The sequence below is a fragment of the Pyrgilauda ruficollis genome, unplaced genomic scaffold (genome assembly GCF_017590135.1).
Source record: "Pyrgilauda ruficollis isolate IOZ18807 unplaced genomic scaffold, ASM1759013v1 scaffold23, whole genome shotgun sequence".
NCBI lineage: Eukaryota > Metazoa > Chordata > Aves > Passeriformes > Passeridae > Pyrgilauda > Pyrgilauda ruficollis.
Window position 1 is genome coordinate 12046619 of NW_024522539.1, and position 14511 is coordinate 12061129.

Below are 14511 nucleotides of genomic sequence, written 5' to 3' on the forward strand. Positions count from 1 at the left end.
CACCTTTCCCTCTCTGAATATTACAAGTAATCTTGTCCTCCATGCTTTTATGTTCTGTGCAAAGTACTTTTGTATTAGGTCTTGGATCCAAACTTAATTTTTAATGTCATGATTCATGAAAACAGGTAAATGTCCATAAATTGGGATAATGACAAGGGCAGAGGAAAGCTGAGTCACATTTTATATCTATTTCTATCAAATTATTTTCAACCTGAATATTTGCTTGAATCTTTAAAATGTCCCCTTTTCCCCAAGAAAATATTGGTTTTTCATTTGCTCCTAATGCCTTATATAATAACATTTTAAAAATTAGGAATTTTTCATAGCAATTTTCTTTCAAAACTTCTTATGACTTCTCATCCTTTTTGGTTTCCTTTTGATGTTAATGAGGATGAATTATTAAGGTTGTTACAGTATCAAAGCAGAATTTCCTACAAATATGGTGTGACATGCAACCCACGGAGACAATTTGGATATATTTTTCTATAATCCCTTCATTAGATGTCTTAAGTGCATCTCCAATTCACAGTCTAAGAGAAAGGATCTTAAAAATACATTCAGACTTTTAGGGCAATTTCTTGAAGAAAGCACATTCATGTTCAATTTTTTTTCACCCATATCAAGTCACCACTAAAATGTTTGTCCTCCAGTTTGAATACTTACTCCTCTCCCTATTCCAAAGGCACAACTGCTAATGGCCAATTTGCCTTATTGAACTGGTACTTAGAAGAAACAAAGCCAGCAATAAAATCTGTAAGCAGTTTCCTTGAAGGGAAAAAACAGTTTAATATTTCACTTATGGAGGGCATAAAAGTCAGATGATTTTCAGCAAAATAATGAGACCTATTTCAGTTGAAGCAAAACTAATTCTAAGAAAAATTAAATGCTGTTAATCTCCTCAGTGTCACACTGTGAGCAGTATGTCTTTCAAACTGTGCAGTCAAAATAACCACAATCAAGCAGCAGTCCCTCTGTTCAGAGTAGGCTTATTGCACATTGCAGGCAGGGAGCTCTATAAATAGAGAAAAAACTGGTTTCTGAGATCCCCCATCATTAAAATAAAATAGTCTGAACAAGATAGGCTTCTTTATTAACTGTTCTCTGCTGCAGCAAAGCAGGGAGGGTACTTACAAATCATATCAATGAGAACAGTCTGCCATAAGAAAGAGTAATAAAGTGCATCCAACCCATTGTTTGCTTTTTTTGTAAATCAAGTCCAAAAATGTGAGAACAGATCATCATCACAGAATTTTGGTTTAGCTCCTGTTTGTTTCATCCAAAAGGAATGCATATATTTGCACTAAATATTTTTTTCATGCCTGACAAGCTGGAAGCTGATAAAAGAGAAAGAAGAGAAGCCAATGCTTGTGTTGCTTTACACCAGATGACAGAACATGGCAGAAATAAGTTACAGTAATTAGGATCAAAAAAAAAAAAGTGTAAAGCAAAAGGGGCTTGTTTATGTATGACAATATTATATTAACTGTAGATAAATAATATTCCCACTTTGGTAAATTCAGTTCCAACTTTACATATAAATCTTAGGAATTCCTGTAGGAATCTATATGTGGCCTTAAAGACTTTGATGGGGTGACAGAGGACCAGACTTGAGCAGAATTGTTCTGAAGTGTCCACCTTTACATCTTGTACAGAGGCCCAAGTGCTTTCCAGTGCACTCAGAGCAGTGGCAGCCAAACATCTCACATCTCACTGTCCCAAGGCTGTGGGTGGAGGAAGGGAGATGTGTATCAGAGACAAAAACAACCCCTAAAGCTCCATCCTAAAGTGATGGAGCTGATAAATACCTTTGCTGTATCTTTGCCAGATATACAGAAAATATGTAAAACTGTTTTCTGAACGGAAGTAACCAGGTGGTCCCATTAGGAAACTATAAGTAATTAGGCCTGTGAAATTGCAGATAAATGGGATTCAGATTAGAGAGGTTCCATTTAACTCATGCAAAAGTAATTTGCATCTCTGTAGTTTCCTGCAGAAACACCACCAAATTTGCAGTTAACAAGATTATGTCCATACTAGCACACATGAAATTACAGCAGGAAGTACCTCAATTTAACACATTGAAAGCAGCCAAATTCATCAGATTTTAACTCATTTTCAAGGCTTGTCTGTATCAAAAAAATCACAGTTTTAGACAGGCAGAATTTGGAAGCTATGATGTTTAACTATTTCTTATTTTTTCAGCTGTTCAGCAAATGTGTTGTCAGTTTTTGTGTAGTATTCAGAAAAAGTCAAATTTCTAATTGTCTCTTTGATAATGCATAATCAATAGATGTGCCAACAAAATAATGAGTATATTCCCTTGTGGGTAAAACTTAATTCTGCTGTATAAGACCATGGTAAAATAACAGAAATATGAGCCTAGAAAAGCCAAGAATATTAAGAATTTATTAAAAAGAGTGATTTACACATTATTAATGAAATAAACTTGCTCATTTAAAGAACCCAATTTTGAAACCTGAGCAACCTACTCCGATGTATTTTAAGGCTAGTCCACATGCTGGCAACTGTAAACAGAATCCAGAATACGAATGTCCAAGGGATAAATGTGTTGTCTTTTCTTTTTTGTGGCTTAAACTGGATATGGTGCACTAATGACACTCATAGCTGGATTTATTTTTGGTTTGTTGTTTTTTCTTCCCAAAATAATCAGGCTCAAGTAGATCCTTTTCCTTTTATTTTCTTGAAATATGTTCAGGGAAGTTTGTTAGTTTTCATTCCTTCTTTACCAAACTCTATGAAGCAAATGAGATTTCCAGAGAAAAAGAGAAGTCCACAATACCTAAAATACTTCATTTTCATGTCTATATTCCCCTCTATGACATCATCTCAGATGCTGATCAGCATTGCCTCTCACTTCCATGGTTCCATCTTAGCTCTGCCATCTCAGGAAAAAGAAAAGGTCATGCTCTGGCACATCTGGATGATGCCTGAGGACAAACATTAGCACACAGAAAGCACACGATAAAAAAATGAAAAGTGCACATTTTAGTTCTGGTGAGACACCCAAATCACCATATTTTCCAGTATCTAGAGAGAAGTAGCATTTAAAACTCTTGCTGACATCTTCTGAGTGATGCCAGCATGGCCAGGTGTGGCACACCTGCCCGGGCAGCCCGCATACCTCTTTGTGTCACACTCCTCCCCGTGCCACCCCATCCACGGGCATGAGCATGGACACACAGGCCTGGGGATCCTGCCAGATGCCTCCAGCTGTGCACACACAAACTTGTTCCTGCAATTTGTGAGCACAAAGCCTCTAAAACGCTTAACAGTTGCATGCATCCTTCTATAATGTGTGTACTGTCCACAATCTGGCATTAGCATTCAATCCAGTTTTGGCTGGACTAAGTTCAATTCCAGGTGAATTTAGCAGATACATTTTGTTTTCTGGTTATCACCACAACCTCTGATAGAAAGTAGCTCCATTGACCTCCATAGGCCCAGTAACAAGGTGATTCTCTAGTTTGTGCATGATCTGCTAAGAAATTTTGAGTCTTCTGCTTGCCTGGTATTTTGTTTTCCTTGACATGTATCATGTTCAGTGTGAATGCTTGTGTGTTCAGTGTTTGTTAAATGTTTATATTCTAGTGGTCTTAAATTTGGGCTTTGTATGTATCCTTCCAAAGGAGACAGTATAATTCCCTAGTGATGTACATTTCCTGGAAAAATCTTTGCCTTTGATAGCAAAGTCTTAATTTGTTTACTAATAGAGACATTGCAGTAAAATTGCCTTTTTAATTCCTGCTCTTCATATGAAAGAAAGCAATCACTTTAAGTGTATGAACTGTCAAAGTGTATCTGCCAGGGACACTACTAAGATATACAGAAGCAACAGAAGTTCTCTCAATGCAAAGTAATTCAAAACTAAATCAGTAAGTAGTCACAGTAAGTACTTACAGTAATAAGTAAAGTATGAGCTTCTCAGATTAGAAGAGAAGTACATGACACCAAGTATCCTCTAAAGGATGTGTGGTAATTCCCCCTTACCACCTATTTCAGGTTCTTGTCAAAACCTGTAGTGAAAATCTTGGATTTTCTATTATTTTAACCCACACATAACCTCTAAGGGGATAAAGGATGGTCTAAGATTAAAACACAGTAGATCATTGGATCTATTTCAGTTTGTTTTGCTGTAGAATTCCTGTGTAGTCTCAAGTAAATTATCCAGTGTGCTGCAACAACCTCCCCTTTTCTCTGAGGTGTGATTAAAAGAACTGACCTGCTGCACCACAATGCTCTGAAGCACCAGAGGAAAAATAAGCACCAAACACTACTCATGCAGTTGAAAGATAGAAAATAGAAACAGCCCTGATTATGTATTCTGAATGTACAGTGTCCTTTGAAATTGTCAGAAGATCTGTACCTGACCTTATTGCAGAACAGAATCCACAAATTAAGGGTTATCATTGGAAATCATTCCTTAACACTGTGATGTAGACAGCTGAAAGACCTGGAACATCAGCTATTAATTCACATTCAGTTGTTGATCCTGGTGATCACCTATCATATCCCAGAATGGGTTGTAATTATTTTTTTCTGCTAAAGATCAGGGAGATAAAAAAATTATTATTTTTTATTTGAAAAATAATCCATGGCAAATAAACAAGCTTGCTGATCAATATCAGTGGGGTACCTTTTTGATTAAATATCTATGCATGTATCCTCATGCCTGTAAATGTAAAAATATATTTCTCCCCTGCATTAACTTTTTTCCTGTGTTTAGAAAACCTGTATCAGAGCATCAGAATGTGTTGCTCTGTGCTTGAATTTTGTTTGCCTAATGGCTTTTAGAAACAGCAGTACTGAAATTTGGTAGAGTCCCTTCCCACATCCTCTGTCAGTAGAATGGGCATGGATATTCTTCAAGCCGTCTTTTTCAGTGCTGGCTGTTCTAATTTTACACTGCATTATGGAAACAAATGAAATATGGAAACAACTTCAATGCAAATCACAAAACAAAATACCAACAGCAGTGAAATGTACAAAAATAATAAAAATATGAAGGCATCTGCATTACTATTAACACCAGCAGTGATTTCTCCTGCATCCTTCTCTTGGTGTGCCTTGTTGGATACTACTGGCCTGATAATGACAGTTCTCTCCTTTGTGACTGCCAACACAACTTCCACAATCCCACAGAAAGTCATTTTTCAATGGCACAGTTTTTATTTCTAATATAAATATTTCCTGCTGTAAACAAAGATTTTTTTTTTTCTTCTTTTTTTAATGGTAATTGTATTTCAAGGCCTACTAAAGCAATCCTGTGTCAACAGGTGTTTCCACATTTGGTTTTCCATAGTGCATAATTCCTAATTAATTGATTGTAATGGAAACCCCAGAAACCTAGTGTATAAATAAATTAAATTCTATTTATTTCTTTGCAGCTGGATCCTGAAGCTAGTGTTGTTCTAAAAGAACTTCAGGTGAAACTTAGCAATGTGTTGGATGAACTCAGTGTAACGTATGCTGCAAGGTAACAAACCCATTTTACTGCAAACCTTAGAGGAATATTCCTGCTCAAAAAATCTCCCTCGTTGATGAAGTCTGGGTGGTTATTTGGATGTCCTGAGGCATGGCTTGCTTCTGCCCTGGTGTGAATTTGTGTGTGTATGTGTTTAGACTCTAACACAAATAACAACAACCTCGCTGTAAAGACAACTGAACATCATCTGTGGGCATGAACATGTTACAGAGGTGAGGCTGATGGCTTTTGTTCTGCTTTTTGGAAACCAAAGTCACTGGGGTTTTTTGCCTGAAGCTATGGTAAACTTTCCTCTCTGACAATGTTTATGTTACTTCCTGAGACTGACAGCTTTTTCCAAGTGGCCTGCTACAACTAGGGCTGTCTGCCTGTGCTTAGCCTGCTTCAAGTGGTCATTGTGAATGGCCTTCTTGGGTCATTTGCTTGCCTGTGGCTCTTCAAAAATTGTCTACTGAGCCTTACTCTCAAAACCTTTCCTTAATCAGAGTGCACACTGCAGTCCTGAATGTGTACGGTGCTGTGCCAGCAGTGCTTGTGGTCTAAGTAGCAAGTTACTTTTGCTTCAAATTAAAAAGAAATTGAAGAAAGAGGGATTAGTGCTGTAGTAGTGCTCATTAAGCAAAGTCTGTAGTTGCTTATTTAATCCATTGATGGGCAGTCTGGGTGGACAGTCTGCTTTTTTCTGCGTGCTTAGTTTGTTGTATTGTCTTGCTGTACTTTTGCTCCCAGGCTCTGCTTCTCGGATCATTGACAGTGCATGAATAATATTTCTTTCCAGGGCTTCTTTCTGAATGAGCCAACTAGGTTTCTACAACAGCAAACCCAGAATAGCTCAGTGTAGGATATGCTCCAGATAGCCAGAACATTCCTCATGGGTCAGTTTACTGCTTGGGTCTGTGAGGTTAACAGTGTTGGAAAGATGTCTAACGTCAAGAAAGGCAATGCATTATTTTGGCTTTTGTTGGAGGGACGGGTCCCAGGAATTTCCATGAGCAGTTTCACTAGCTGCCTCATGTTGATTTTAACTAGGGCTTTAAAGTGTGTAGGTAAGTGTACTTCCAAGTGCTTTTGGAAAAGTTTCTGATTTTTCCAGTGATGTCACATGGAGTTTTGTATTCTCTTTTTACAATTAGCCATGTCACTGGAACAACTTATTGTTTCTTTTCTCTCACAGTAAATTCTCTTTCACTTTCCTCAAGTTAATCTTTGCCATTTATCTATTCAGCTTAACAGGCCCCATATATTTTTGGCCTCTGTTTTGCATTTCTGTTCATAAACTAATCCCAAACTGTTTTGATCCATCACAAATCAACTCATAAACCAAATTACTGTGTGTGCAGAGACTCTTCCTGCCTCTGAACTGGTGACTGATTAACTGCTGTGTTTCTGCTTTGTGTCAATATGTTGTCCAAAGATTATCACATCAATAGCACTTTGAGACTGTCAGACACTCAACCAGATCAGTTAGGAAATAGAACAGTTTTCAGAAAAGCTGAGCAGATGCAAACTTGAGGAGGAAGGATGTGTTCACAGTCACCTTGAAGTGGAAAAGATTCCTCCCAGGAGGAAGAGTCTGAGTGCTTCAAAGCAAGGGGGTTTTTTTGCAAAAGGATATTTTAAACAGTCCAAGTGTTTTAATGCTGTGTAGTTGAAAGAAGTAAAAAAACCTTCTGAAGGCACTGACTGTGAAATCTGGAAAAAGTCAAATTGAGCCAAACAGGGTAGAATCAGTAGGAGTTTTTGATTTCACCTCAAGTAGAATATAAAAGCTAATAGCTGGTTGCTATTAACCATCAAGAGAAAAATTATTTATCATCACCTGCTTGTATCATCCTTTCACACCAAAAATAAAATCTTGAGAAGTTGTTCCTAGCTGGCAGTCAATCACATCTAACCTATAGATTCTGATACATCTGTTGCTTTCAGAAAATAAATATTTGGCACACCTACAAGGCTATGAAAATTGTGGCAGAATTGAAGCAATGCAGAGAAAAGATCAAAACATGGCATGAATTATTTATATGAGCTATGATGCTCAGTAGAACTTATTTTCAGACTGTAACACCACAGTATCTTCAATTTTGAACACTGCATCATTGCAGAAAATATTTAAGTCTTGTTGAGGAACCTGATGCAAAATCATCATTATTGTTTTTTCTCCCAGAATTCTTTCATTCTCCTTTTTTCTTCGTCCTATAGTTTCCAATTTGTTATTGAAGATTGTGTAAGACAAATGAGCAATGAACTGAATCAAATGAGAGGAAATGGGAATGCAGCAGCCAATAAGAACAGTGCAGCCATTGATGCTGAGATTGTGCTTCGGCCTCTCATGGATTCCCTGGACACAACGTAAGTGTGGCAGGCTGGATTGTGTGCAGGCTGGGAACTGCATGCTGCAGTCAGGCACACTTGGTTTTACTCTGAAGCACTGTTGATACCTGGAAGCACTCTGTAGTATTTTTAATATTTTTATTATTCACTGTGTGCAGAATTCCATGCCTAACCTGTTTACTTACGCTGAGCAATTTTTACATAAGCTACAGGCTTGTCTTCCCGTGTCTTGTCATGTTCTGAGTCATCGAAAGTGAGCCAGTGCACAGTCTCTCCTCCACAGGCTGTGCTATGAAGATTGTGATGAACAAAAGTAATTCCTACACTGAAATTGTCTGGCATTTGTTCTAGGCTTGTACCCAATGTCCCACTGCTTATTGATATGCACTTCTGTGTCACCAAAAACCAGGTCATCATCTAAATAGCAGCTTTTTTTCATTTGGTAAAATGCTAAGTTTTGAGAGGATCCTGCAAACTCATTCTGGCTTCTGTAAGTAAGCATAATTTATGCTAGCATCATTCTGCAATGACACGTTCTGAAAGGCCATGTGTAGCACAGGCACATTTATAAGCACATTGGTGTCCTTGGTGCTTGTCAAACACCAGTGGCCTTTTGTTGGAAGTGGCTGTGAGGACAAGCAGCCTGGCACTGATCCTGTACTCAAGGTCTCCAGTCACAAGTTACACACCCCTTTGGTTCCTTATGCGGGTTTTCCCCAGCCAGAAATTTTCAAAGTGAAGATGGAAAAGGTTCCCTAAAAATTTAATTTTACTGGAAGTAATACATAGCAAGATTGCTCAGACATGTCAGTATATGGAAATAAATGCTTCCAAACAGTAGCTGCAAATTTGCATTAGCTGTCAGGAACCACTTCTGCATCCCAGTAGAAATACAAAACAAGAGAGACAGTTGCTCTTTATTTTTAAGACATAAACAAATTATATACTAAAACTTTAATTTAGGGGCGTGGGATTGCTAAATTGTATCATCCATCAAACTTTTAACTCATCATGATTTTGCATTTTCAATAAATATGCATCAGTGATATACTAAGCATTAAATTAGATAGCGGAGATTTATATAAGTTTGTAATGTGCAAGTCTTTTTGCCAAAAATATTTACTGATAATATAGCAAAATAATTTAGCTATTAAGAAATTTTTATTACTAGAGAAAATATAAACCTTAATGGCTATTAATCTGAGCATGATAGAACACCTCTGAAGCCATAATGCTGATTTTGGTGACTGGTTTGTGGTTTTGTTTTATTCCAGCTTGAGTGTCTCTGCAAAAATCTGTGAGAAGACAGTTCTGAAACGGGTTTTGAAAGAGCTCTGGAAGTTAGTCTTAAACAAAATAGAAAAACAAATTGTGCTTCCACCACTGACAGACCAAACCGTAAGTGTTGCAGAGCAATTCTCAGTTGATACAAAGGGTTGTAATAACTGCCTGAGCAGGTGTGGCCAAGGGTCTGACACTATCCTGTTCTGTACCCTGAGCACGAGGAGTAACACCTGCTCTGCAGGCAGTGTTGCTCCCTGGTGTCTCACAGTCGTGCAGCCAGCTTGCTCTTAGCGGATGAGGAAGACTTCACTCCTTCATTTACTGCCTGCCCCAAATCAGAGCACTTTTTATGAATACAGTCATGTGAAAGAATGCAGTCATGTGCTCTCATACAAAGGGTTTCATTTAAATCTGATTTCTCTCTCGGCTTCACTGTGCACAGTAACATGAAGAGTGTTCCTTGCCCTTCCTAGTCACATCAGAAATTCAATCACTTCCATTTTTGTAGGTTTGAGAAAGCCAGGGATGCCCAGCCCATGCTCCAGGCCTGCGTGCTGTGCCATTCCTCATCTTGAGGCAGCACTTAATTAACATCAGGAAGCTTCAGCCAAATATAGCACTAAAGATTTGGGGGATTTTAATAGCAGCCTTGACAGGAGGTCGTCTTTGGGCAGAGCTGCATTTCCAGCCTGCATTTCAGAGAAAGCGGAAAGAGGGAAGGGAGCTGTCCTTACAAAGTGGTGCTGCCCAGGAGCCTCTTGTGGGACATGGCCTGATGTGAACCCTGCTGGCTGAGCCGAGGGCAACAGTGAAATCTGATCCTGTCAAAGGATCACCAAAGAGAGCCTGGCTTGGAGGCCTTTTCATAATTGTGTCTTTTTTTTTTTTTTTTTTTTTTTTTAAAAAAATTTTTTTTTCTGTTCATTCTTCTTTTATTCAATCTTGTTTAAAATAAATTGACCATTTTATGACAAGCTAATTGTGATGCTGCCACAGTGTGCCTTTGGCAACTTTGCTGTTACACATCCTGTGGTACCACTTCAGCTGCTAAAAAGCTGTTAGTCAGGGTCCATAAGTCAAAGGTATATCATTAAATCTTATTATAATATATTGAAGAAAAGCTCTAATAGAAAATGTATAAATGGTGCAGAAATAGTAATGAAATTACCTGAACTATTAAAAATTCTAGTGTCAAGCTGATCATGGCCAGGACTCCAGACACTGAATTTCTTCATATTTACTGTAATGACCTTGTTAACTAGGCATAATTAAATCAATCTCTCTTTCAATAAGTTTCAAATTTACATTTCTGAGATCTTTAATTTGCTTTTCAAACTTCTTGGTGCAAATTTGATCTGCAAATACAGAGGTAGCATTTTCATTGGGTAACTGCATTTTCCATCATGTGTTAGGAACGTTTATTAGCTTTATGCAGGACCAATTATTCATAGGACAATCTGTTCAAAGGGGAGTTTCCTTAGTGGTACCCTCTATATAGAGTGTTTCTGGTAGGCATTGTGAAATAGTCCATTTATTTTGATATTTTTGTGCACTATTGAACACATAATTGAAGAAAATCACTGAAAAGTAGGATACTCTGAGAGATTTTCTAGCCCTGAATATTTCTTTCTGTTTGAGGTTAAGAGGCACAGGCATTCAGAAAGGGGGTTTATTTATATATATATATATATATATATATACACATATACACACACCTATTTATCTTACCATTCTTGCTACTAAAAAATAATGAAGACTTAAACTGCAGTTCTATATTACATTTTCTTCAAATGAAGCATATAGGAAGCAAAATTATTTCTGGAAAATGAAACTCTTTGGAACAGAAAGTCTAATGAAAAATTACTCCAGTGTAAGTTGGATGAAACTTTTTTATGAAATCCACATAATCAGAACTATGTCTTCCTGATAGCTGCCATGTAACTGGGCTGGTAATTATGTTGCTTGAAGTAATGGTGATAAAGGATGTGAGCATGGAATTACAGTAGGATTCTGTTTGTCTGAGACAAATGTGTAGGCACTGGCCTTTGGTGTCATGCCAGGATTTGGCTATTGTGAAATATTGCTTTCACTTCATAACATTTCAATATCTTTTCTTTAAAAAAGGGGCTCTGGCCCACAGCACACTGTTGTGCTGTGCTTTATTCAGCTGAGGATTCCCCCAACACAGGCTTTTGCAGGTTCCTCAGGGCTGCTCACTTCCCAGCATGATTGCTCACGTAAGCACAGCAGTTACGGACAAACAGAGAGCTGCAGTTACGGACAAACATCTCACTGACACACACTGAGAACACTCACAGCCTTAGCTTTTGTATAAAACACAAAATGAGACAGCAGAAAGGAGAACACAAAACCACTCTCAGCAGAAAGTGCAATATTTGTATCAGCTATAGAATACTGGAGGGAATCTTGCTGCAGGCATTCAAGCACTTGGCCTTATCAACTGAATGAAAATGTGTCTCCTGTGCAACTGAAACTTTTATTTAGGTTTGCAAAACGATGACTTTGGCCAATGTTTTAGCAGAAAATAAGATTGTGTTGACATAAAAAGCAAACATGCTGTCATGAGTCTGTTTCCTTAATTTTCAATGTGATTACAGGGGCCCCAGATGATATTCAGTGCAGCCAAAGATCTTGGACAACTGTCAAAACTCAAGGTAATGGAGCCAGATGAATCTGTGACTCGTTTGCACTAACAAAAAAAGGAGGAAATATTAATGACTGTGAGGCCAAACCTCATGCCTCATTCTTGTTCTTATGTAGTATAATGAGAGTGAATATGACAGTAACTACTCAGAGGTGAATAATTGTTGTACTGTTTCATCAAAATCAAGTTACGAATAGAAGACCCTATGCTTATATGGTAAGTGATCACTACATGGGTCAAGAAGCCGTCATCCCCATATTGCACAACCAGGCCTTACAAGCATTATACATAACAAAAACAAAACCAACTTTGCTTCTGAAAAAGCCCTTAAGGTATGAATACCAGCAATTTTCTTTCTGTGGATTATTTATGTGCATTGAAACATAGTATGTACCTCTGCAGTAAAGTCTTCAGCACTTCAGTGCTGGAGTCCACTTGATGGACAGCAGATATGTTTGATACTGATGTCAGCTGTTTGCCAGGCAGTTCTGCCATTAGAATTTCACGTTTCTACAGAAATGTGGTATTTGGGGCCTCTATGAATGATTGTGCAGTTTGCTAGAGGAGTTCAAATATCACCTAATAAATCACTGACTGCTTATTTAGACAAAGATTTAACAGGAGTGTAGTCACTCTATGTCTAACATGTTCTATAGGAATCCCTCTTTTTTTTTAAACATAGAGCATTAACAAACATCTGTTAAACTGTCAGGTTTATTATAAAAATTAATTACTTCTATATCATCTAATATAATTTTTAAGTTAAATTTTAACCTTTCTCCCATCCCCCAAAACAGAGAAATAATGCATCCTAGGAAAAGAAGTAATGCTCAGTATTAACCAGTGAATCTGGTTCTCTACAGTCTGTGTTTTCAGGAAACAACACAATTGCTCTAGGTTATAATTTGTTGTGAAAGGATTCTGAATTAATCCCTGCTAATCATAGTCCTTGGGGGGCTTTTGGTGGATGTTTGTTTGTTTTGCAAAGAACAGATATTCACAATACTGTCTCTCTTTCAAACCAACTGCACTCTTCTCTTGCTTGGCAGGACCATGTGATCCGTGAGGAAGCCAAAAGCCTGACCCTGAGGCAGTGTGCAATAATGGACGTGGCACTCGTTACTATCAAGGTACAGCTCTGTGTCTTTCCTGCTCTCTGCTGCAATGCCCAACAAGCACTGATTGGTTTTCAGATAAAAGACTGCAGACTTTCACACAGTGTTCATGAAGATCATTTCTGAAATCAGAAGTCATTAGGAATATTTATTACATTATTAATTAACATATTATTTAATTTGCTTATCAGTCTTTTTCACATTGGCCAGGATTATTAGTTGGTGTGAATAACTTAAAAGCAATCAGTTTCTAGAATAACAGTATATTTTCCTGCATGCTGGGGAGGGACAGCACATCAGGAAGGTAAAGGAGGCAGCTACTGAAGTATAAAATTGAAGATATAAGTAAGAGGAAATACTTATGATCAAGTGTTTTGCAATAAAACAGTCTGCAAGGCAAGCAAAAAGCAACAGAGAGAGCTCCCAATTGCCTTTTTTTTATTTGTATTGGAATTGGCGTTTCTTTCAGAAATAAAAATAATTGGGAATTAGTAATGTTGTGGAACCAAACTGAACAAATTGAAAAATTGAACAAATTTAAGTACACTCCCAAAGTAAGCTGTGTGAAATATATGACTCTAATAATTTTCTAAACACATAAAAATCGGGAAAAATGTAAACTCTAACCTTGCCTAAGTTTCCAGTGCTTAAACTCTTACAAAGGGAGAGATAGGTGTTGACCATTTTACTAAAAATATCTAGATTTGGAGGGAAAAGATTAAATAGGGAAAATCCCTTTCTTAATTCAGCATCCTAATAGCTGTGTGCTAAATTATAATAGTTCATAACATTCATTAACTGAGCTAAAGAATGCTTCCTGAGAAACCCTTTCAAATTGTAAGGCAATGACTGTGTGCATTATAGCTGCCTGTTGTACTTACAAGCTGATATGGCAAAATCATTTCCAAAACACTTAACAAATAACCTTGATCATGCAGAAATTGGGCTTATACTGGTAGAAAGTTAAAAAAGGCAAACTTTATGAGTTAACTCAAGAAAAAAAAAAACTGCTAAGTTTATTTTGGAGTGTAGTTCATAAGTTTAATGATCAAAATATAGAATTATTTTTGGTAATGCTCAGTAACTACAGCTTATCTAAAAGCAAAAATCATGGCTGCCCAGGTAAGAACAGGAGAATGACAAAAATGGCATGTGTGGTGTCTCTGTGTGTGTGTGTGTGTGTGTGTGTGTGTGTGTGTGTGTTCGTTAAGAAATTGGGTAGCTGATTATGGTAAGGAAGGGTAAATACAGGGAGGAGTATCTCCACTCAGTCTTTTTTATTTTTCCTTTCATTTCATTCACTGGGAAACAATCATAATTTAAAAGTGGATGGTGTTATTAATCCTTTGACAAATATAAATTAAAGTAATATTTTTAATCTTGAATATATATAGCATATCATCAATCTTTGTATTATATAAAGAGAAGCATAGCAATTTATATAACTATTTAATATTTTTCAGCTTAATTTGTAATTTACAGTTAGGAGAAGTGGCTTTCTGGTCTCAGTTATCACAGACTGAGTTCTCTGGTACCTCATTATGTCAGCCCAGAGACAATGTCCATTGATAATGATGTCCCACTTCTCTGTACACCCAGAGACCCTCTACAAA

At 37.3% G+C, this 14511-nt stretch overlaps 1 protein-coding gene across 1 annotated transcript in view; it reads left to right on the forward strand.

The window, feature by feature from the left end:
• Positions 1–14511, forward strand: part of UNC13C (unc-13 homolog C) — a 130020-nt gene that overhangs the window by 99488 nt on the left and 16021 nt on the right. Inside the window, exons 23-27 of the mRNA XM_041469233.1 lie at positions 5406–5494; positions 7703–7852; positions 9109–9232; positions 11737–11793; positions 12833–12913. Coding sequence (XP_041325167.1) covers positions 5406–5494; positions 7703–7852; positions 9109–9232; positions 11737–11793; positions 12833–12913 — 501 coding nt within the window. The remainder of the gene's footprint in view (positions 1–5405; positions 5495–7702; positions 7853–9108; positions 9233–11736; positions 11794–12832; positions 12914–14511) is intronic.